This window comes from Oncorhynchus gorbuscha, linkage group LG15 (assembly GCF_021184085.1).
Source record: "Oncorhynchus gorbuscha isolate QuinsamMale2020 ecotype Even-year linkage group LG15, OgorEven_v1.0, whole genome shotgun sequence".
In the NCBI taxonomy this organism is placed as follows: domain Eukaryota; kingdom Metazoa; phylum Chordata; class Actinopteri; order Salmoniformes; family Salmonidae; genus Oncorhynchus; species Oncorhynchus gorbuscha.
Window position 1 is genome coordinate 50,172,178 of NC_060187.1, and position 26,306 is coordinate 50,198,483.

The 26,306-nt window shown below is 41.5% G+C and overlaps 1 protein-coding gene across 5 annotated transcripts in view; it reads right to left on the reverse strand.

Moving 5' to 3' along the window:
* The window catches only part of LOC123997451 (arf-GAP with coiled-coil, ANK repeat and PH domain-containing protein 2-like), a 97,401-nt gene extending 71,278 nt beyond the window's left edge, over window positions 1–26,123 (reverse strand). For all 5 annotated transcript variants that reach the window (XM_046301707.1, XM_046301706.1, XM_046301705.1 and 2 more), the window contains exon 1: window positions 25,751–26,123. In XM_046301707.1, the coding sequence (XP_046157663.1) occupies window positions 25,751–25,803 (53 nt within the window). In that variant the 5' untranslated portion in view covers window positions 25,804–26,123. The remainder of the gene's footprint in view (window positions 1–25,750) is intronic.
* Window positions 26,124–26,306: the final 183 nt, after the last annotated feature.

A 26,306-nucleotide genomic window follows, 5' to 3' on the forward strand; every position in this document is an offset into this window, starting at 1 on the left:
CTTATCCCTGACCGCTGGCTACGTCCCTTCCGTCTTCAAGAGAGCGAGAGTTGCACCCCTTCTGAAAAAACCTACACTCGATCCCTCCGATGTCAACAACTACAGACCAGTATCCCTTCTTTCTTTTCTCTCCAAAACTCTTGAACGTGCCGTCCTTGGTCAGCTCTCCCGCTATCTCTCTCAGAATGACCTTCTTGATCCAAATCAGTCAGGTTTCAAGACTAGTCATTCAACTGAGACTGCTCTTCTCTGTATCACGGAGGCGCTCCGCACTGCTAAAGCTAACTCTCTCTCCTCTGCTCTCATTCTTCTAGACCTATCGGCTGCCTTCGATACTGTGAACCATCAGATCCTCCTCTCCACCCTCTCCGAGTTGGGCATCTCCGGCGCGGCCCATGCTTGGATTGCGTCCTACCTGACAGGTCGCTCCTACCAGGTGGCGTGGCGAGAATCTGTCTCCTCACCACGCGCTCTCACCACTGGTGTCCCCCAGGGCTCTGTTCTAGGCCCTCTCCTATTCTCGCTATACACCAAGTCACTTGGCTCTGTCATAACCTCACATGGTCTCTCCTATCATTGCTATGCAGACGACACACAATTAATCTTCTCCTTTCACCCTTCTGATGACCAGGTGGCGAATCGCATCTCTGCATGTCTGGCAGACATATCAGTGTGGATGACGGATCACCACCTCAAGCTGAACTTTGGCAAGACGGAGCTGCTCTTCCTCCCGGGGAAGGACTGCCCGTTCCATGATCTCGCCATCACGGTTGACAACTCCATTGTGTCCTCCTCCCAGAGCGCTAAGAACCTTGGCGTGATCCTGGACAACACCCTGTCGTTCTCAACTAACATCAAGGCGGTGGCCCGTTCCTGTAGGTTCATGCTCTACAACATCCGCAGAGTACGACCCTGCCTCACACAGGAAGCGGCGCAGGTCCTAATCCAGGCACTTGTCATCTCCCGTCTGGATTACTGCAACTCGTTGTTGGCTGGGCTCCCTGCCTGTGCCATTAAACCCCTACAACTCATCCAGAACGCCGCAGCCCGTCTAGTGTTCAACCTTCCCAAGTTCTCTCAGGTCACCCCGCTCCTCCGCTCTCTCCACTGGCTTCCAGTTGAAGCTCGCATCCGCTACAAGACCATGGTGCTTGCCTACGGAGCTGTGAGGGGAACGGCACCTCGGTACCTCCAGGCTCTGATCAGGCCCTACACCCAAATAAGGGCACTGCGTTCATCCACCTCTGGCCTGCTCGCCTCCCTACCACTGAGGAAGTACAGTTCCCGCTCAGCCCAGTCAAAACTGTTCGCTGCTCTGGCTCCCCAATGGTGGAACAAACTCCCTCACGACGCCAGGACAGCGGAGTCAATCACCACCTTCCGGAGACACCTGAAACCCCACCTCTTTAAGGAATACCTAGGATAGGATAAAGTAATCCTTCTCACCCCCCCCCCCTTAAAATATTTACATTTTACATTACATTTAAGTCATTTAGCAGACGCTCTTATCCAGAGCGACTTACAAATTGGTGCATTCACCTTATGACATCCAGTGGAACAACCACTTTACAATAGTGCATCTAAATATTTTAAGGGGGGAAGGGGGGTTAGATGCACTATTGTAAAGTGGTTGTTCCACTGGATGTCATAAGGTGAATGCACCAATTTGTAAGTCGCTCTGGATAAGAGCGTCTGCTAAATGACTTAAATGTAAATGACATTGTTGTTAACAAAAAAAATGTATGTCAGCTGCGTTATGCTAATTCGTTTGAGGCTATGATTACGATCCGGGATTGCTCGTCGCAAGAGGTTTTAACCTGTGACGAGTTATTCAACATTTTAGATGGATAAATAAATTATCATTTTTGTATTATTTGTGCCCTGAGCTCTTTGTCACTTCCCACGGGCCGGATTGTAACAAAAACTCAGACTCAAATCAAATTGTATTAGTCACATGCGCCGAATACAACAGGTACAGTGAAATGCTTACTTACGAGCCCCTAATCAACAAGTGCAAATTCAATAACAACAGCAAAAGGACCTTGTGAAGATGCAGGAGGAAACAGGTACAAAAGTATCTATATCCACAGTAAAACGAGTCCTATTATATAACTGTAATATGTCATTTTTATGGTGGTTTTGGAGCAGTGGCTTCTTCCTTGCTGAGCGGCCTTTCAGCTTATGTCTGACACAGTAATATAAGCTGAAAGGCCGCTCAGCAAGGAAGAAGCCACTGCTCCAAAACCACCATAAAAATGACATATTACAGTTTGCAACTGCACATGGGACAAAGATCGTACATTTTGGAGAATTGTCCTCTGGTCTGATGAAACAAAAATAGAACTGCTTACTTTTGTATATATAGTGTACTTCAGTCTGATATTGCCATCATTGAAGTTGTTTGTGGCAACGTCAAAATGAGGGGTGTTGTACAAAACAAAGTGATCAGTGATTGGATCATTTCTAACCGATCAGAGTATCAAAGCTAGAGGTCGACAGATTATGATTTTTCAACACTGATAACGATTAAAATAATATTCCAAAACATACATCCTGTTTGCAACAAAAGGCACTAATGTAAAAGGCACTAATGTAACAAGGCACTAATGTAATAAAAATTTAACGAAGAAATTAACTTTTTGTCCTGAATACAAAGTGTTGTGTTTGTGGCAAATCCAACACAACGGAGTACCACTTCATCTTTTCAAGCATGGTGGTGGCTGCATAGTGTTATGGGTATGCTTGTCATTGGCAATGACTGGGGAGTTTTACTGGATACAAAGAAATGGAGCTAAGCTCAGGTAAAATCCTATAGGCAAACCTGGTTCAGTCTGCTTTGCAACAGACACAGAGACAAATTCACATTTCAGCAAGGCAATAGCCTAAAACACAAGGCCAAATCTACACAGGAGCTGCTTACCAAGACTGCATTGAATGTTCCTGAGTGGTCTAGTAACAGTTTTGACTTAAATATGCTTGAACATCTATGTCAAGATTTGAAAATGGCCGTCTAGCCATGATCAACAACCAACTTTACAGAGCTTGAAAAATAATAAAAATTGGCAAATATTGCAAAATTCAAGTGTGCAAAGCTCAGAGAGATACACAGTACCAATCAAAAGTTTGGAAACACCTACTCATTCTAGGTTTTTTTTTTTTTTTTACTAATTTCTACATTGTAGAATAATAGTGAAGACATCAAAAATATGAAATAACACATATGGAATCATATCGTAACCAATACAGTGTTAACTCCAAATATATTATATATTTGAGATTCTTCAAAGTAGCCACCCTTTGACTTGATGACAGCTTTGGAAACTCTTGGCATTCTCTCAACCAGCTTCATGTGGTAGTCACCTGGAATGTATTTCAATTAACAGGTTGTTAAAAGTAAATTTGTGGAATTTCTTTCCTTCTTAACCTCTTACTCCTACCTGACACGCAGGCGTCCCATCTAGACATCTGGAAATGCAAATGCGCTACGCTAAATGCTAATAGTACTAGTTAAAACTCAAACGTTCATTAAAATACACATGCAGGGTATTGAATTACAGCTACACTCGTTGTGAATCCAGGCAACAAGTCAAATTTTTAAAATGCTTTTCGGCGAAAGCATGAGAAGCTATTATCTGATGTATAACACCCCAAAAGACCCGCAGGGGACGTAAACAAAACAATTAGCATAGTCGTCGCTACACAAACCGCACAAATAAAATATAAAACATTCATTACCTTTGACCATCTTCTTTGTTGGCACTCCTAGATGTCCCATAATCACTATTGGGTCTTTTTTTCGATTAAATCGGTCCATATATAGCCTAGATATCGATCTATGAAGACTGTGATAAACGGAAAAAAATAGCGTCTTATAACGTAACATCATTTTTTTTTTATTAAAAAAGTTGACAATAAACTTTCACAAAACACTTCAAAATACTTTTGTAATGCAACTTTAGGTATTAGTACACGTTAATAAGCGATCAAATTGATCACGAGGCGATGTATATTCTATATGGGGTACGTCTGGAAATAATGTCCGGGTAAATCTCAACCAAAATATCCGGTCGGAGACCTGAACAAATGGCTCGTCTCTTCTTCGTTTGACCAAGAAGCTGACAAGGTACAAATCTGTCGTTCTGCCCCTGAACAGGCAGTTAACACACTGTTCCCAGGCCGTCATTGCAAATAAGAATATGTTCTTAACTGACTTGCCTGGTTAAATAAAGGTAAAATAAAAAAATAAAAAAAGAAACAAAGCCTAGGCAAATGACAAGACTCTTGACTGTGTGGAAGCTGTAGGTATTGCAACCTCAGCCCCATTTATTGTGGTTCGCCTTTATCAATGGGTTGAAGTGGCGCATGGATATATATTTCCATTTTCAGTGATCAGATTTTCCTGCGCTTTTCGATGAAACGCACGTTCTGTTATAGTCACAGCCGTGATTGAACCAGTTTTATAAACGTCTGAGTGTTTTCTATCCACACATACTAATCATATGCAAATACTATATTCCTGGCATGAGCAGCAGGGCGCTGAAATGTTGCGCGATTTTTAACAGAATGTTCGAAAAAGTAGGGGGTAGGAGTAACAGGTTAATGCATTTGAGTCAATCAGTTGTGTTGTGACAAGGTAGGGGTGGCATACAGAAGATAGCCCTATTTGGTAAAAGACCAAGTCCATATTAAGGAAAGAACAGCTCAAACAAGCAAAGAGAAACAGCAGTCCATCATTACTTGAAGAAATGAAGGTCAGTCAATCTGGAAAATGTCAAGAACTTTGAAGGTTTCTTCAAGTGCAGTCGAAAAACCATCAAGCGCTATGATGAAACTGGTTCTCATGAAGAGCACCACAGGAAAGGAAGATCCAGAGTTGCCTCTGCTGCAGAGCATAAGTTAATTAGTTACCTGCCTCAGAATTTGAAGCCCAAATAAATGCGTCAGAGTTCAAGCAACAGACACATCTCAACATCAACTGTTCAGAGGAGACTGTGTGAATCAGCCCTTTGTGGTCAATTGCTGCAAAGAAACCACTACTAAAAGGACACCAATAATAAGAAGAGACTTGCTTATTTAGACTTGCTTGGGCCAAGAAACACGAGTAATGGACATTAGACCGGTGGAAATCTGTCCATATTTGACATTTTTAGTTCCAACTGCGGTGTCTGTGAGACGCAGAGGAGATGATCGGATATTCTTCGCATCTGTGGTTCCCATCGTGAAGCATGGAGGTGGAGGTGTGGGGTTGCTTTGCTGGTGACACTGACTGTGATGTATTGACAATTCAAGGCACACTTAACCAGCATGGCTACCACAGCATTCTGCAGTTATACGCCATCCCATCTGGTTTGCAGTTAATAGGACTATCATTTAAACATGTTAGGTTCATATTTTTGTTCAATAGACATCCAAAATACAGATTTGGTTCAAATAAAGTAAACTTCTCCTGTCAGCAAGGACACTCCAAATGCAATGTTTACAGTACCATGTCCTTGAACCATTCTAAAACAAAGCAGACTGATTAGAATGGAAGAGAGCAGGATTTTACTGAGCCTTGAGATAAACAACCTCCAAGTGTTCTCTCAAGTTCCTGCAGTACTGATAGTGGCATTAGAGTAACAAAACTAACAAGAACACTTGATTTGCTTCTGTGTCAAAAGTTAACTGTGAGAGGGCAAAATGGAACAACAGCAATAATTGCAACGCAATGACGTTTTTGCTGACCAAAATCTATAGGCTACTGAATCTCAGACACCATGACACCGGAGGGAGACTTTAGGATTGACAGAGGAGGGTGAAGGAAACGTCTAGGCTACCCATTTACCATGCAAATTATGTTCATGCTCCTTGCCAATCAGGATCTTCCCAGCGACATTTCCTGAATACTTCCAAACAACACTGAAAAGCCTAGACAAAAGGATATCCAATCATAACAATGCATTGGTAAAGTTACAGATACAGGTCTGTAGAGCTATACATCCTTTAAATAGGAGCCGCATGAAAGGAAACTATGTAACAAGATTGGTGCTGAATAATGAAATTGGACACACACAAGGAATATTGTTGATTAGTAAGGATCCTTGCAACAGACTGATTACTGTGGTTTTAACTTGCACAAGCTGGTCTTAATTGTTGTACTGCATTTCATAATGGCTTCAAAATGTCCAGCTTCCATCCCTGCAACACGAGAACTCACGCTGATGGGTGATGAAAGCAGCACTAAGGGAGATAGCGGTGTCCTGTTTTCCTCTCAAAGGGATCTTGGACAAAATACAGGTATCAGTCTCTCGCAATCTAAAAAATAAAGATATCTAGCTAACAAAAAGGCACACAGGGAGTCATCTGAAGAGGTAATAGGGTCCAAATCTACTACCATTTCGCAATCCACGCCAGGGAGAAAGAAAATAAGGGTTGTCCCTGACTAAAACAAATCTTGGCTTAACGAAAGTCAGCTGCTCGTTCGACCAATCAGTTGGTCGAAATGTTATGTATTTTTCCATATATAGACACACCTTGTGTTTTAATAAAATCAACTATATGCATTGAGCTTGTCTGATGCTTTAAGTGCACCGGTTGATGAAATAAGACACAAATGACTCAAGAGGGAGCTAGAGATCAAGATAACCAGAAGAAGAAGAAAAACCTGACCATCCTCCTCCTGCTGGCTTTGGCAGATTCTGACATTTCCCTCCTGAAGTTGCAGGTAATAGGCCACACAAGGAGTCGGCAACCTTTCTCATGTGGAACGCCAATTTATCTTACCATGTCTACCAATCTGCATGCTAGTTATAGTTTTCATATGCACATTTTTTGTGGAACAGTTTCATTTCACTTATAATGACATCTTCGTATCTCTGAATTCTGATTAACCGCATGACAATGACTATCTAAATGAAAATTATACATAACTAAAAAGTAACCTTAATTGCCATGGCCAACTATATGAAAATAGCCTAGAAAAAAGCCAGCAAATAAAAACATTGGAGCCTGCAGGTAGAAAATATGCTGATAAAAATCGAAATATCCTATAAATCACATAGGCTATGACTGGCCTGTCTGCAATGAACTTGAAACATTGCATCAACTATCAACTTGGGTCTGACCCAAAGTGCTAGCTCATCAGGTAGGCCTATTTTATGACGGGAAAGAGATGGAAAGATGTTTTAAATACATTAAAACTTCTTCAGGATTGGTGTCCCTTCCACGGAACGGTTGAGCTAACGTAGGCTAATGCCATTAGCATGAGGTTCTAAGTAACAAGAAAAAAACAAGAAAAATATCAGATATTGGCAGAAAGCTTTAATTCTTGTTAATCTAACTGCACTGTCCAATTTATAGTAGCAGTGAAATAATACCATTATATTGTTTGAGGAGAGTGAACAATTTTGAACATGAAAAGTTATTCATAAACCAATTAGGCACATTTGGGCAGTCTTCATATACAACATTTTGAAAATAAATACAATGTTTCAATGGAACAGTTTAAAAATTTGCACATACACTGCTGCCATCTTGTAGCCAAAATCTAAATTGCACCTGGGCTGGAATAATACATTATGGTCTTTCCCTTGCTTTTCAAAGAAGGTACAAAAAAGAACGGTTGTTTTTTTCTTTGTATTATCTTTTACCAGATCTATTGTGTTATATTCTCCTACATCCCTTTCACATTTCCACAAACTTCAAAGTGTTTACTTTCAAATGGTACCAAGAATATGCATATCCTTGTTCAGGGCCTTAGCTATAGACAGTTAGATTTGGGTATGTCATTTTAGGCGAAAATTGAAACAGGCAGAGAAAAAAAAGACTTCATTTGCTTGCTGAGATGAAGAAAACATTACTTTGAGAAGCTCCACAGCTCATTGGTGCTGGTGCGTTAAGCCTAACATAAATAATATCAGATACGCAAATGAGCGCATTCATATGAGCGCATTCATATGCCTACATTTGCCAGCAGGACAGGTGGCCTATAGGCCTACTTTGCATAATTAGGTGCGTGTCCATACTCAACATTGACAGGAGGGCTCCAGACAAAGACAATGACTAAATTGACAAAACTCGTAAATGGAATGAAAAAATAAAACATGTTTCTCACAAGTGTAGCACAGGTTGTGCGCTCTCCAAACAACTTGTCCACAACGACAATGACAACAGTAAGAGACTGAAATAATATATTTGTAACGTTGTTCGTCTGTTGTTTGAAGAGAGTCAGACCGAAATGCAGCGTGTAGGTTACTCATGACTTTTAAAGAAGATAATGCGGTACATGAAATAACTGAAGAAAACAACAAACGGAATGTAAACTAATACAGCCTATCTGGTGACTAACACAGGGACAGGTACAATCACCCACAAAATACAACACGCACTCAGGCTACCTAAATACGGTTCCCAATCCGAGACAACGAGAATCAGCCGACTCCAATTGGGAATCTCCTCAGGCAGCCAAGCCTAACTAGACACACCCCTAATAATACACAATCCCAATTAATACAAACCCCAATACGAAACACAACATATAAACCCATGTCACACCCTGGCCTACCCAAACATATAACAAAAACACAAGATACAATGACCAAGGCGTGACAATATTGAATGATTTAACAGAAATGAACATAACCAATCAAACATTGTAAATTACAAATTATAGGAATTAACAGTAAATGTCATGGGAAATTGATAGACATGAACAATCAAATGCAAACAATACACAGTGAAGTTATGAAACAATGAATATTCACAAATTGGTTGAAGAGTGCGCATTCTGGAGAGAGACATGCATCTTAGCCACAATCCCATTCTTCCCCGCAGCCTCAGCAATGGATTAGTTCTCTGAGATGGGCACGAATCAGACGGGTGTCTCGTGTGCCATAAAAAAATATATTTGCTACTGCTCAACTAACAAAAACCTTGGTCGACCAACAGCCTTCTGTAGCTCAGTTGGTAGAGCATGGCGCTTGTAACGCCAGGGTAGTGGGTTCGATCCCCGGGACCACCCATACGTAGAATGTATGCACACATGACTGTAAGTCGCTTTGGATAAAAGCGTCCGCTAAATGGCATGTATTATATTATATTATATATTATTATATTATAAATAATCAACCAGTCCACTAATTGGGATCAGCCCTACAGGAAAGGGACTGACAGGCAAAACCAGCACACTCGCTGACCTTTTCTTTGTAAGAGCTTAGACTCTTCTGGGTCGTTCCATTTGAATTCAATCACTTTTTGACCACACCCCTCTTGATTTGACAACAACCCTTTTAATTTGACCAAAACCTTCCATGGAAGAAGTGGACAGAAACTGATTGCAAAAACATTCAGGAGATAGAGGTGCTAAAAGTTAACCCATTTTGTGTACCCAACCACGAGACATCCATGTCTTCGTCACTGAAAAACAACAGTTGAATTATGCCATTTGAAAGCTTACAAACAGGGGTTTTAATCTATTCCATAATAGATTACCTTTATTACCTTTAAATACACCCACAAGAGCAGAAATGTATTTATTTTCAGCTGAAAGATGATGCCCATAGTTCACCCATGATGTTGCACAACAGTTTAAGTCAATAAGTCATCGTTTTAGTCAAAGTATGATATATTTGGGGTTGAAGTGGGAAAGCCGAATTTGTAACTTCTGATATTTTCTGTGCGTTTCCCTTATGATATGACGTGCTAATACTTTTCAGTCTACGCTTATTTTCCGGACTGGCTTTTATTTGAATACCACCCACCAGCATGGCATTGTTAAATAAATCAGAAACACCTGAAAAGCTTTCCAGGTGGAGCTGGTTGAGAGAAATGCCAAGAGAATGTGCAAAGCTGTCAAAGGCAAAGGGTGGCTACTTTGAAGAATCTCAAATATAAAATACTTTTGACTGGTAATGTATGTGAAAATGAAACAGACTGAAATCTTCAGGGAATGGAAACATTGGTCAATTGGTATCAAGGGACGTAATGTGTGCCAGGAAAACATTCCCCACACCATTACCAGCCTGTACCATTGACACCAAGCAGGATGGGACCATGGACTAAGGCTGCTTACGCCAAATAATGACTCTGCCATCACCATGATGCTACAGCAACCGGGATTCGTTGGACCAGGCAATGGTTTTCCACTCAATTGTCCTGTATTGGTGATCGCGTACCCACTGGAGCTGCTGCTTCTTGTTTTTAGCTGATAGGAGTGGAACCCGGTGTGGTCATCTGCCACAATAGTGCATCCGTGATGAGGACTAACAAGTTGTGCACTCCGAGATGCCGCTCTACACACCATGTTTGTACTGCCCTTTTATTTCTCTGTTTGTGGCCCGCCGGTTACCTTGCACGATTCTTGCCATTCTCCCTCGATCCCTCATCAATGAGCTGTTTTCGCCCACAGGACTGCTGCTGACTGGATGTTTTTTGTTTGTTGCACCATTCCGGGTAAACCCGAGACACTGTTGTCCATGTAAAGCCCAGGAGGCAGACCGTTTCTGAGCTACTGGAACCGGTACGCCTGGCATCAACGATCATACCACACTCAGTCGCTTAGGTCCCTCGTTTTGCCCATTTAACGTTCAATCGAACAGTAACAGAATGCGTCAATGCTCGTCTGACTGCTTTAAATAAAAAGACACTCACTGTCTGTAGGAGTGAACCATTTTCATGAACAGGGTGGTGTAATAAACTGTGGTGTATATAAAACACAAGAAAATCATGTTGAGTGCACTGGACATTTAAATTGGACAATTTTTAATAAAAGTTTGACAACCCTATTTGTACGTTTTCAAATGATAAACTGTTGATAAACGGTTGTCTAATGGTATAGTGGGTTACGCAAAATGGGTCAACTTCGAGCACCGCCATCTCCTGAATGTTTTGTCATTCAGTTCCAAAAATAACTTTCTCAACCCTTCTCGCATGGTGAAACATGTATGGAAGGTTTCGATCAAGTCAAAAGGGGCTGCAGTCAAAAAGTGATAGATTAAGGGTTGTTCATTTGATTGCTAAGATTTCCCTTTAAGAAGAGGCCAGACAGAACAATTCTGGTTTAGAAGCAACAGCACGTTTAACCGAATAGCTCTTTATTGCAGAATGAAAAAGCAAGAATACAGGCAAGAATTGAGAAATAAACTTTCTCTGTGTTTGGTGCAGTTTGGGTGTGAGTGAGAAGCTATATTCAGACTTTTGTGTAGTATGAGGGAGACTGAAACAGGCCCATGAATACACATTTCAGACAGGCCTGGGAAAACTACATCAATAACAGAAGGCCAACTCAGCATTACACAGGGGAGGTAGGCCTAGAGGTAGAAGCAGCCTCAAGGCGCAGGTCAAAGGCAATGTTTGGTTAAGGCTCCTCTAGTATAGATTCAGTTGACTAGGTGTGAAATACTGATCCTGGACATTTCCCAACATGTTCATACAAAACTACTGTGGAATCACACTGGCTGGCACGTAATCATCCTTACAGTACACTCTATAGGAGGCTGGTGGGATGAGCTATAAGGGGACAGGGTCACTGTAATGGCTGGAATGGAATAAATGGAACAATATCAAATATATAGAAACCACATTTGACTCAGTTCCATTAATTCCATTCCAGCAATTACAATGAGCCCGTCCTCCAATAGATCCTCCAACCAGCCGCCACTGGTGAGTTTGGAAGTATTCAGACCCCTTCACTTTTTCACCATTTTGTTACGTTACAGCCTTATTCTAAACTGGATTAGAATGTTATTTATTTGTCATCTACACACAATACCCCATAATGACAAAGGAAAAACAGGTTTAGAAATTGCGATAAAAAATAAAAATAAATAACATTTAAATAAGTATTCAGACCGTTTACTCAGTAATTTGTTGAAGCCGCCTTGGCAGCAATTAAAGCTTTGAGTATTCTTGGGTGTGACGCTCTACAAGCTTGGCACACTTGTATTTGGAGAGTTTCTCCCATCCTTCTCTGCAAACTGTCCATGCTCTGTCAAGTTGCTGCACAGCTATTTGCAGGTCTCTCCAGAGATGTTTGATCAGGTTCAAGTCCGGGCTCTGGCTAGGCCACTCGAGGACATTCAGAGACTTGTCCTGAAGCCCCTCCTGTGTTGTCTTGGCTGTGTGCTTATGGTAGTTGTCTTGTTGGAAGGTGAACCGTCGCCCAAGTCTGAGGTCCTGAGCGCTCTAGACAGGTTTTCATCAAGGATCTCTGTACTTTGTTCTGTTCACCTTTCCCTCAATCCTGACTAGTCTCTCGGTCCCTGCTGCTGAAAAACATCCTCACAGCATGATGCTGCCACCACCATGCTTCACCGTAGGGATGGTATTGGCTTAAAAGAGGCCTTCAGGTGCCTTTTGGCAAAACTCCAAGTGGGCTGTCATGTGCCTTTTACTGAAGAGTGGCTTGTTTGACATTTTACTGCATTGTTAGGAGCCAAGATGGAGCCAAGATGGCGTAGCAGTCAGACATCTTGTCATGTCCCTTGTATATATAGTTTTTTTAAACATATTTTTCTTCGCATATCTTTTAAAACATTTTGCTAAACCTCAACTTCTAAATACTCTCCTGCAACCCGCCTCACCCAATGTAGCGCAGATCTGCTTTTTACTTCGGATCCAGAACCCCTCAACTGAAGCTAGCCAGCTAACTACCAGCTATCAGTCAGCAAACCATTGCTAGCGGTCTTCAGCTAACCGGTCATCAGCTAACCGGTCATCAGCTAACCTTTAGCTCGGAAAGCTCTCGCCAGTTCGAACAACGCGACTCTAACCAGAGCATAACGGACCTATTATTTTTTTATCCCCGGATTCCCACCGCAAACGGAACATTTTCAGCTGGATCTTCACAGCTAGCTAACTAACTAACCGCAACCCCGGATGATTACTCCTGGCTAGCGTTTCCACCCACTTAGCTTGAAGCTAGCCCGGCCAGAGCTCCTGTGCTACCACCGAAGCATACTCCTGGGCTACAATATCCGGATCCACGACCGGCCTATCGATGTCACCGCATGAAGAGGCATAAACAGACTCACCCCATCGCGACGTCCCCAAAGGCTAACTTTCTAGCCCTTTCTATCTCCTTGCTTGCTAATTCGGCCTGCTAACTGCTAGCTTGTTTAGCCCCAGCCTACTAACTGTTAGCTTGTTAGCACAGGCCTGCCCAACCACTCACTGTCCCAACCACTCACTGGACCCATATTTACTTTCAATCTCTTTTCGATTTTTAATTTGTTTATACCTTCCGGTAACGTGCCTCACCCAATGTGATACGGAATCGCTACTATTTATTATTTTTAGAACACACCCAAGAACCTCCAGAAGCTAACCAGCTAACTAGCTACAAGCTATTTAGTCATTGTTAGCCACTGCTAGCAGGTTTTACCTTTTACCTTCTGCACAGCCAGCCAGTTTTTTTAACCTGGATAATACTCACCAGTCTATTTTCCCTGCCCTGGACATTGATCACTTGGCTACATAGCACTCAGGCTCTGTGTGTAGTTAATCCGACCCTCCCTGCCTAGTCAACGCCATTTTACCTGCTGTTGTTGTGCTAGCTGATTAGCTGTTGTTGTCTCAACTACTGTTTTAGCTACTGTTTTAGCTAGCTCTCCCAATTCAACACCTGTGATTACTGTATGCCTCGCTGTATGTCTCTCAAATGTCAATATGCCTTGTATACTGTTGTTCAGGTTAGTCATCTTTGTTTTAGTTTACAATGGAGCCCCTAGTTCCACTCTTCATACCCCTGATACCTCCTTTGTCCCACCTTCCACACATCCGGTGACCTCACCCATTACAACCAGCATGCCCAGTGATACAACCTCTCCCATCATCACACAGTGCCTGGGCTTACCGCCGCTGTACCCGCACCCCACCATACCCCTGTCTGCGCATTATGCCCTGAATATATTCTACCATGCCCAGAAATCTGCTCCTTTTATTCTTTGTCCCCAATGCTCTAGGCAACCAGTTTTGATAGCCTTTAGCCGCACCCTCATTCTACTCCTCCTCTGTTCCGCGGGTGATGTGAGGGTAAACCCAGGCCCTGCATGTCCCCAGGCACCCTCATTTGTTGACTTCTGTGATCGAAAAAGCCTTGGTTTCATGCATGTCAACATCAGAAGCCTCCTCCCTAAGTTTGTTTTACTCACTGCTTTAGCACACTCTGCTAACCCTGATGTCCTTGCCGTGTCTGAATCCTGGCTCAGGAAGGCCACCAAAAATTTCCATACCCAACTATAACATTTTCCGTCAAGATAGAACTGCCAAAGGGGGAGGAGTTGCAGTCTACTGCAGAGATAGCCTGCAAAGTAATGTCATACTTTCCAGGTCCATACCAAAACAGTTCGAACTACTAATTTTGAAAATTACTCTCTCCAGAAATAAGTCTCTCACTGTTGCCGCCTGCTACCGACCCCCCTCAGCTCCCAGCTGTGCCCTGGACACCATTTGTGAATTGATCGCCCCCCATCTAGCTTCAGAGTTTGTTCTGTTAGGTGACCTAAACTGGGATATGCTTAACACCCCGGCAGTCCTACAATCTAAGCTCGATATACCTCAATCTCACACAAATCATCAAGGAACCCACCAGGTACAACCCTAAATCTGTAAACAAGGGCACCCTCATAGACGTCATCCTGACCAAATGGCCCTCCAAATACTCCGCTGTCTTCAACCAGGATCTCAGCGATCACTGCCTCATTGCCTGTATCCGCTACGGAGCCGCAGTCAAACGACCACCCCTAATCACTGTCAAACGCTCCCTAAAACACTTCTGTGAGCAGGCCTTTCTAATCCTTTCTAATCAATATCCTGGAAGGACATTGACCTCAACCCATCAGTTGAGGATGCCTGGTCATTCTTTAAAAGTAACTTCCTCACCATTTTAGATAAGCATGCTCCGTTCAAAAAATGCAGAACTAAGAACAGATATAGCCCTTGGTTCACTCCAGACCTGACTGCCCTCGACCAACACAAAAACATCCTGTGGCGGACTGCAATAGCATCGAATAGTCCCCGCGATATGCAACTGTTCAGGGAAGTCAGGAACCAATACACGCAGTCAGTCAGGAATGCTAAGGCCAGCTTCTTCAGGCAGAAATTTGCATCCTGTAGCTCCAACTCCAAAATGGTCTGGGACACTGAAGTCCATGGAGAACAAGAGCACCTCCTCCCAGCTGCCCACTGCACTGAGGCTAGGTAACACGGTCACCACCGATAAATCCATGATTATCGAAAACTTCAACAAGCATTTCTCAACGGCTGGCCATGCCTTCCGCCTGGCTACATGCCTTCCGCTATCCTACCGATCCTCGACTTTGGCGATGTCATCTACAAAATTGCTTCCAACACTCTACTCAGCAAACTGGATGCAGTTTATCACAGTGCCATCCGTTTTGTCACTAAAGCACCTTATACCACCCACCACTGCGACCTGTATGCTCTAGTCGGCTAGCCCTCGCTACATATTCGTCGCCAGACCCACTGGCTCCAGGTCATCTACAAGTCCATGCTAGGTAAAGCTCCGCCTTATCTCAGTTCACTGGTCGCGATGGCAACACCCATCCGTAGCACGCGCTCCAGCAGGTGTATCTCACTGATCATCCCTAAAGCCAACACCTCATTTGGCCGCCTTTCGTTCCAGTTCTCTGCTGCCTGTGACTGGAACGAATTGCAAATATCGCTGAAGTTGGAGACTTTTATCTCCCTCACCAACTTCAAACATCTGCTATCTGAGCAGCTAACCGATCGCTGCAGCTGTACATAGTCTATCGGCAAATAGCCCACCCATTTTTCCCTACCTCATCCCCATACTGTTTTTATTTATTTACTTTTCTGCTCTTTTGCACACCAATATCTCTACCTGTACATGACCATCTGATCATTTATCACTCCAGTGTTAATCTGCAAAATTGTAATTATTCGCCTACCTCCTCATGCCTTTTGCACACAATGTATATAGACTCTTTTTTTCTACTGTGTTATTGACCTGTTAATTGTTTACTCCATGTGTAACTGTGTTGTCTGTTCACTCTGCTATGCTTTATCTTGGCCAGGTCGCAGTTGCAAATGAGAACTTGTTCTCAACTAGCCTACCTGGTTAAATAAAGGTGAAATAAATATAAATAAAAAAAGTAACAAACATTTTGCTGCACCCGCTATAACATCTGCTAAACTGTGTACGCAACCAATAAACATCGGTTTGATAGTCATGATGAATAGCCTACTGGATAGACTGTTTACATTCGGCCATCCTACTTTCCTATGTCCACACCACAAAGACTCGGACTGAATCAAATGGCCATGATGAAGGTAGACCTACAACGAGTGTACAAACCATTAGGAACACTGACTCATTGAGGGTTTCCAGAGAAAGGCTCTGGCTACTTAAGTTGAGTTTTGTTGGCTGTTTGCCAAGAGGGAGTTGTGTGTTATCCTTAGAGTGGGAGTGAGGTAGTTCAAAAGTTTAGGCCTAGTCACACACACACAATGGCCTCCCATGTGGGGACCGACACAGTGAATCTGAGGCACCAAACTGAGTAGTACTTCAAAACATCTCCCAAATCAAATGGCGTGTTGCACAGCCTCTGCCTGGCAACTTGCAAGGACATCAATTTCCTGTAGGATCTTACGAGCCGAGAGTGGGGTTTAAGGGGCAAATGATGATATTCATATTTCTCGATGACGCTCAATAGAAAAGTGAAGGACTAGGCCGAGCCCCTGTGCCGTATTTCCTGTCATTGTTAGAGTGGGGATGTGTTGATAGGGGGGGTCCCACAAGGGTAAAAAAACAACATTAACAGTACCAGTCAAATGTTTGGACACACCTACTCAATCAAGGGTTGTTGTTTTTCATAGATTAATAATAGTGAAGATATCAAAAATATAAAAACAAATATGGAATAATGTAGTGATGAAAAAAGACAAATGAAAATATATCTTATACTTGAGATTCTTCAAAGTAGCCACCCATTGACTTGATGACAGCTTTGCAAACTCTTGGCATTCTCTCAACCAACTTCATGAGGTAGTCACCTGGAATGCATTTCAATTAACAGGTGCCTTGTTAAAAGTTCATTTGTGGAATTTCTTTCCTTCTTAATGTGCTTGAGCCATCAGTTGTGTTGTGACAAGGTAGGGGTGGTATACAGAGGATAGCCCTATTTGGAAAAAGACCAAGTCCATATTATGCCAAGAACAGCTCAAATAAGCCAAGAGAAATGACAGTCCATCATTACTTTAAGACATGAAGGTCAGTCAATCAGGAAAATGTCAAGAACTTTGAAAGTGTCTTCAAGTGCAGTCACAAAAACCATCAAGCGCTATGATGAACCTGCTTTCATGAAGACCGCCACAGGAAAGGAAGACCCAGAGTTACCTCTACTGCAGAGGATAAGTTAATTAGTTCCCAGCCTCAGAAATTTCAGCCCAAATAAATGCTTCACAGAGTAACAGACTCATCAACATCAACTGTTCAGAAGAGACTGCGTGAAATCAGGCCTTCATGGTACAATTACTGCAAAGAAACCACTGCTAAAGGACACCAATAAGAAGAGACTTGCTTAGGCCAAGAAACACAAGAAATTGACTTTTGGTCCTTTGGTCTGATGAGTTCAAATTTGAGATTTTTGGTTCTAACCGGTGCCTTTGTGAGACGCAGAGTAGGTGAACGGATGATCTTCACATGTGTGGCTCCCACCATGAAGCATGAAGGACTTGGTGTGATGGTGCTTTGCTGGTGACGGAGTTATCGCAAGTCTATTTGCAATGCGTTTACACAGTGGGAAATGCATTAGTATTTTCTTTTCACTATGATCAGCTTGTCAAAAACTTTAGGGATAAACTTGAAACCACTAATGGCATGAAAATATTGGACAACAGTTGAGATTGTCCATTTTACTTTGACCTGTCCTGTTTTTAGGATATGTTGCTTTGTTAACATAACAGCTCATTTTTGGGGGGGGGGGGAATTGAGGAGCCATTTAGGTTAGGCTATTTGATCAGAGAAGCCTGCATGATGTAAAAAGTGTCTGTGTCATTACATTGCCATTCATTTTATCTCCAGCCTGTATGCTACAGAAAAGACTACATACTCTTTCTACCATTTTCCTATATCTGCTACATGATTTATGATAATTTTTTATTGAACGTTGGTGGAGTGCTGCAGAGATGCATCTCTCCAACAGCACCCTGGAGAGGCATGCTGGGAACGGACAAGCAAAATATTTTGCGCCCCTGCCTTTGACATAGTGGGCACTGCTTATCAATGGGTGGCATTAGCACTCACCTAAAAAGCCCATATGCCACTGGTTGAGAGAAATTGTCATTGTTTTTGGGCAGATTTACGTGAGGTTGTGTGTGTTGGAGGTGCACCTTGGTCAATTTAGCTCAGAAAATGCCACCCTTGTCAATCGCCTAATCATGCCTAATAAGCGGGCAAGCCGTGCTTATAGCATATCATATTCACATCAATAAATTGGTTATAAACTCTAAACACTAACACGTGACAGCAAAATGGATGCAGAGGACGTGACAAAAAAAATGGAAACAGAGGAATATTTATAGGTCGCTCAGGAGGTAATGGGAAAGTCAAATGTGCAGAATAAATGTGACTAGCTGTGGAAAATACTGGAGATCGAGAAAAAGGTAAGGAGCAAGTGCTGAGTGCATACTATATGTGCCAAACAGGTGCTGTATTTTTTTGTACCTTTATTTAACTAGGCAAGTGAGTTAAGAACAAATACTTATTTTCAATGACGGCCTAGGAACAGTGGGTTAACTGCCCGTTCAGGGGCAGAACGACAGATTTGTACCTTGTCAACCTTCCGGTTACTAGTCCAACGCTCTAACCACTAGGCTACCCTGCCACCCCAGGATTACAATATAATTTTTCTGACCGTTTGGAACAATGTAAACCTTAAATAAAGTATAAGCGTACCAGAAAGTCTTGTAAATAAAGGCTTAAAAAAAGTTTACAGCAAAAAGACTAAAAACAGTCACGCTCATTTGTGAATGCAACTCCCAAAATTAAACAGTTATTATATTGTTTCAGCAAATTATTCAAGGCTCGGTTTATTTCATTTTAAAACTAAAATACTTGATTGCATTTCAAATCATGAATGACTCGTGTGATGACATGAATTAATTAATAATTGATTGATAACCTATATTTCTATACTTCTGTGGTGTATTATAATAAATATAATTTCAGACCACTTGGAACAGTGTAAACACCAAATAAATGATAAATAATACTAGAGGCTGTTCTAATGAAAAAAAAGTGCAAAGCAAAAGATTAAAAACAGGCTATTAAACAAACACTCAAACAGGCAACAGAAGCAGGATGTCTTATTTCTGTAGATATATTGATGATTCATAAAGCCAGGCACATTTAACAGTTAGGCTATTGATTATAGGCCTAATTAAGTTCAGGTTTCTTCTTTCATCACTTTTCTTAAGACAATAAGGCACGGGCTGTTTTCTCATCTCATTCTGCTGCTGCCTATTAGTTCTCAACCTAAATATGCTGCTTAACGTTTTGATTATGGACATAATAGCAACACAGGGGCGGCAGGGTGGCCTAGTGGTTGGAGAGTTGGACTAGGAACCGGAAGGATGCAAGTTCAAACCCCCGAGCTGACAAGGTACTAAATCTGTCGTTCTGCCCCTGAACAGGCAGTTAACCCACTGTTCCTAGGACGTCATTGAAAATAAGAATTTGTTCTTAACTGACTTGCCTGGTTAAATAAAGGTTCAAAATTAAAAATTAAAAAGGTCTAGGAAAAAAACGCCAAAAAGCGCACTGATCCGTTTAAGAACTGTGGACAGCAACCGCTATCCATCGAGGGATAAGCGCATTTGTTACAAAATAATAGAATTTTTGTTATGTAATATAACCATATACAATTTCAGTAGCACATCTTAGACTGATGGACTGTGCCATCCCCACAGCCTCCACAATGGATCAGGCAACTCAGCGCAAATCAGACAAGTGTCTTGTTAATTAACCATGATATTTTGTGGTCCTTCTGTAGCTCAGTTGGTAGAGCATGGCGCTTGTAACGCCAGGGTAGTGGGTTCGATCCCCGGGACCACCCATACGTAGAATGTATGCACACATGACTGTAAGTCGCTTTGGATAAAAGCGTCTGCTAAATGGCATATATTATTATTATATTATTATATTATTATATTTTTTTTGCTACTGCGCAACTAGAAGAAATCTCGATCGACCAAACAATCGACCAGTCGACGTAATTGGGAACACCACAAGCGTGATTCAGTTACAGTAACTAGGGAGCCAGTTCAACAGTGAAACAATGTGTATGTTAGTGCTTCACAATGGACCATAATAGATGCTCAATGCACATAAGGTAGAAAACAAAACAATTCTGCAACAACGACAAAAAAAAATCACAATACTTCAAGCCAATACAAAATAGTTTAAGCAGATCAAACATTCAAAGATCGCTTGAATAGACTACCATGTCCTCTGACCCCACCCAGAACTCTCCGATGAGGATTCCACCTCTTGTAATAGTGTAATAGGCTGACAGACAACAATGTCTCAAGAAATCTGCTCAACTCTAGGCTATATCCAAAGGCACACCCAAAAGTCAGTCATATCCACAAAAACCGCCACCTTGATAACACCCTTTTTAAAAGGTTAGTGAAAGATGAATAAGCTACTGTACTCAGTAGTGTCCCAGCTGCTCAGTCTTATTTAAAAATAGATGTTGTGTGTGTTTATTGCTAATGGTATCCCGTAAAGTCACGAGGGAATCGTAGATTAGGCTAAGGCTATATTGGGTGTACAAATTAGATCACCTGAAGGGAGCCAAAGACTTTCTTGTTGACAACCTGAAAAGCTAACGACAATCCAGCGACTAGCCCACCATTAACGTACTTTAACTAAGATGGAATTATCTGGCACTATCCTCTGCATTATCAAGGCTAGTGGTGAGGTGCCAGCTGTGGGGTCGTCAATGAGGCAGAACAAATTGCTACCACTATCGAGTGGCCTATGACATCATGTAGGTGGCGCACTGCCAAGCTTGGTTTCTGAATTACACCGCATGTTAACAGGGTAAAGAGGAAAGAGAACATAAAAGGACAATCCATAATTGCTAAATGAAAGACAACCTTCTCAAGTGCTTGATATAGGCCGAAATGAATGGGTGCAAAACCAAACGGTCACAAAAATTACTTAAATTCTCAACCATTTTTACTGTGCTTTTAATTTCTTTAAAGCCTTAAGTGTGGTTCAAAGTCAGTCATAACTGACACATTGTCTAGTCTAGGCCCAACTGTCATTGCCACTGTACTGTGGGTGAAGGGGGACAACTTTAATAATGACTTTGTAGAAAAGTTACGTTGTGTTCAGCTTAATCTGTAAAGCAGATAAGAACCAAATTCCACAGTTCAGAGAAAAGATGACTTATGATAGGCCTACTCTTCAGGGAATAACAAGTTGCATATTTGAAGAGGAGCCAGTATAACTGCAGTGAAAAGCTTTCAGTGAGCAATAGGCTGCTAGAGTTGATATTTCAGCAATCTCATAGCGTAATGCAAATTACAGTAGGTCTACAGAATCAGCAGAATTTGCATCAGAGTCCCAGACCAGTCATTGAAAACAGGTTTCAGGGCTACATGATAACTTTTGCTACATCTAAAAAGAGACCTTAGAGAGAGGGAATATGGGGTGTAGCCTACCGACTTGGGGGAAAAAAACATCCCACATTTGGGGGCTCCACATTCACTGGCACAGAGTTGAAAGCACACACACAAATGGAAACAGATGTCAAGAGACAGAGTTATTCCTCGCTGGTCTGCATCTGTTTTCATCTATTACTCTCCAGCTCTCTCTGTGTCCTCTTCTCTGCCAATTCAAAGACAATGGGAAAATGAGAGTGATGCAATGGCGGTCAAAGTGGAAAGAATGTATGTTGTTTAAGGATCCATGGTAAATCCTTAACCACAATGAACCCCAGCGGTGGTGAGGTTAAGGGCTAATGGAAACGATAACCCTCAGTAGAAACCTGGTGGAAAGAGAATCACTGTAGGTAATGATTGTTTGTGGGTCAGTGAGGGAGTGTAGGCATCATTCACAGATGATTATGACATATTATATAGCCTAGTTTGCCTAAGAGAAAGATAGGGCAAGGACTTTAAATCACAAGTCTTGTGAAGGAGCCAAACGAAAGCACAGGTGCCACCACCACGACAAGTGCCAACCAGAGTTTGTGCCAGTCATCGTTCCACGCTCAGCTGATTGGAAGGCTTTTGTTCATCCCACAAGATGATCCTTGATGAAAAAAGAAAGCCTCTTTCCAAGTTTATTGCAAACAACTTTCTAACATCTGCTCCTCATTTTGTTAGAATAATGTTCAGCGCAGAGGGAGGGAGAGGGGACAGAGGGGAGGGTTGACCCTTTCCCAAAGCTTGGAAAGCCCAACCTTGACTGAATAGGATGAAATAACACTTAATTTGAGCAAAGTTTACGTTAGGCAATAGGGCAAGAGTATGCATTGGAAAAAAAGCAATCCCTTTAATAGCTGCCTGCACACATGTACATCTCCTTCGAAGCAAGCACAGTGCATTAGCCTATATTAGAGAGATATCAATTGTCAACTGCCTATATCTTTCAAGAACAATGAGATCAATGACAACACTGTTGAAAACCTAGAACCAAGCTGCAATGTTAGCTAAAACTTTCAACTTTATTGTGGCCAGTTGAGGCATCTCTCTGAATGTTTATCTTGATATTGCCTTGTTGGCACTTGGCATGACAACATCCCATCCCATGACCCAAGTCAAAGAAAATATGGGCTTGTGATACTGAGGTGACAATGCAGGTACAACTGGGAGTTGACCCTGACAGTGGAAGTTAATAGGACAATCATTTTCACTTAGCCCTACGAAGCTTGCTGTCACGTATACAGTTAACATTAAGTACAGTTCTTAACAGTAGGCCGTTGAAGCTTGCAAGATTAGTACTCGGCCAGTGATTGTACCGGTTATAGCAGCACATGTCCCGCGTTGGACGGTATCCATAATCGGTAGATTGTTCTGGTGGAAAGGCAATGCCCAAGAATGTATTCAATCCAATTGTTTGAAGTTACCACACCCCTCAAAATCAAAACCAAAAATAGATTTCAATGTTTGCGCGAACACGCTCGGTCAGTGCCGTCCGGAATCCTTAGAAAGTCCCTACCCTAAAATCTTTCCTCAAAAAGCTAAACAATTGCACATACATTTTTACAATATAGACAATTTTGCGTTTGTGGCTGTGCAACAGTGGAAACCCAATTGACCTTTCACTAAGCCCCGCCACAGAATTTTGGGAAATCAATTGCAGCGCTCCAATGGATAGCAATTGTCGTCGAGTCCGACATCTCGGATAAGCTCATGTTTAAAATCGCATGAAAGCCAGTGAGTGCTATGACAAAAACTGAATTCCTTGTCTGAAAATAAATGTTTAAATGGCTAAATAATTTAACTTGCTTCTGTGATTGCTGAAATGTAGAGCCTGTTGAGAGTATTTTACAAATCCTAAATTATACTTTTGTTATATTGTTTGCTAGCTCAGGTGGTTAGCTAGCCCTCAGACTCATTGACTACCAAACGTTGCTAACGCTAACTAGCCACTTAATATAACTTGCATGTATGTTAGCTAGCATTATTATGAATACAACTCCAATCTGCTGCTAACAGGATACAGTGGGGCAAAAAAGTATTTAGTCAGCCACCAATTGTGCAAGTTCTCCCACTTAAAAAGATGAGGCCTGTAATAATTGAGAAAATGTTATTGACCCAATACTTGTTTTCCACCATAATTTGCAAATTCATTCATTAAAAAATCCTACAATGTGATTTTCTGGATTATTTTTTTTCTCATTTTGTCTGTCATAGTTGAAGTGAACCTATGATGAAAATTACAGGCCTCATCTTTTTAAGTGGGAGAATTTGCACAATTGGTGGCTGACTAAATACTTTTTTGCCCCACTGTATGATTGAGAGAACTAGTTAGTTCCAAATGTGGTTAAAGCTAAAGCCTCAACTGCATGTGGATTGGCCTCAGAATTCACTGTCAACATTAAGAAGTTACACTAAAAACAATTTTACCAGGTTCCTGTGAAGGAATTGACAGTTCACCACAACATACCCAAGAGTTTCCTTTTTAGCAAGGGGTAGTCTTGTGTTCAATTTCATTGTGTATTAGAAACTAGATTTCGCGAGTGGTTGAATAGGGTTTCCCTATTTTTTTTTTATGTTGTCCAAGGTTCCAACAGTAACCAAGGGGGGCGGGGCTTATAGCGGAAAGTCAATTGTGAGGCCGATAAGCGTGAAACTCCTGAAAAGGTACACTGGAATTCTAAACCTATTAAAACCTCTTAAGGATCTAACCCCTTTTTTCAATTTTCACCTCACATCATACACCCAAATCTAACTGCCAGTAGATCAGGACCTGAAGCCAAGGATGTGCCTATTATTGATACCATTTGAAAAGAAACACCTCGAAGTTTGTGGAAACATGAAGTTAATGCAGGAGAATATAACATATTAGAACTGGTAATAGACAATCCAAAGAAAAAAAACATGCTTTTTTTGTACCATCTTTGAAACACAAGAGAAAGGCCATAATGTATTATTCCAGCCTAGGCAAAATTTAGATTTTGGCCACTACATAGCAGCAGTGTATGTGCAAAGTTTTAGACTGATCCAATGAACCATTGTATTTCTGTTCAAAATGCAATATCAAGACTGCCCAAATGTGCCTAATTGGTTTATTAAATAACTTAAAATTCATAACTGTGCACTCAAACAATAGAATGGTATTATTTCACTGTAAATTGGACAGTGCAGTTAGATTACCAAGAATTTAAGCTTTCTGCCAATATCAGGTATGTCTACGTCCTGGGAAATGTTCTTGTTACTTAGAACCTCACGCTAATCCCCATTAGCCGACTTTAGCTCAACCGTCCCGGCGGGGGACCCACGTATCATGTAGAGGTTTTCACATTAATTTGAATGATGAATGGGATTGAAAAATAAAATATTGTCACTACCAAAGTCTGAAGTGTTTATTATTATTCAGTTAACCAGGCAGGTACTGTCAAGATTCAAAATAGATGTGTGTTGTAAAATTGAAAAATAAACTAGTAATTTATTGTATTTGCACCAAGATAGTTTCAGACAGATCTTGGGACCGCAATTTTTAAATATTTTAAATACCGTACATAGAAGAGAATGAACAGAAGTCTATTAGACTTGCCTTCGCTGACAATAAATGTGTTTACATTTGGTGGGTTTGCTCAAAAAGTTACTTATTGCAGCTTTAATATTGGTGAATGCATACATTTGAAAATGGTTGTCCAAAGCTCATCCTAAAATGCCTGCGAAGCCTTAAAAAGCTACGCATTTTGGTTTAAATGTGTATACACTTCGGTTTTGTATACTGTGTAAAAATATAAAAAAATATGACCAGGTGTTCGCGACATGCGAGGCTAGATGGAATCCATGTGTAAGAGGTTTGTTTTTTTAACCTTTACTTAACTAGGCGAGTCAGTTAAATTATTATTTTCAATTACGGCCTAGGAACAATGGGTTAACTGCCTTGTTCAGGGGCAGAACGACAGATTTTTACCTTGAGGTGAGGTGGTAGCGTAAAACGATTACGGAGGTCGTTTTGGACTGGGAACACATGCTACTAGCAGGTACCTTCATAAAAACATGACTTGTCGTGTGGGAACAAAGATGAGGTCACTTCGCCTACCTGAATCTTGGAGAGTCTTTGAGACATTCCTCGAATTCAACCGTTATCTTCATTTTCTTTAACAAGTAAAAACAGGGATTGAAAGCAGTTGCTGTATACCCTGGACTTGGCTACCCGCTACTAGCTAACGCTAGCTGGGCTATCAATCCACAAGACCTCGGCTATCTAGCCTGTATGGCTGGCTAGCTAATAATTGGCTCGCGACAAATGTAACCATAAGTAAAATAAATACTTAAATATAAAACGTTAGACCAAAAATGTAATATTTTAGTCAAATTCAAAATGAAAAAAAAATAAAACACTTCACTAGCTAGGTGATAGAAACGCCTCCCACTGGCTCCTTTCACACAAAACAGTACAAACTGAATCGACATTATATAATCGTGTCAAGACAAGTGCTACTGCTTCCCGGTCCATGAAAAACGCACGTGAGTGATACTTGAAACAACCAATGAGAACGCTTTCTTCAGGATTAGAGGCTGGACTTAAGTCTTTTTTTTCGCATGTACTCTACTCCTACTCCTTTGACAACTTGATTTAGCCAATATAGAAACAT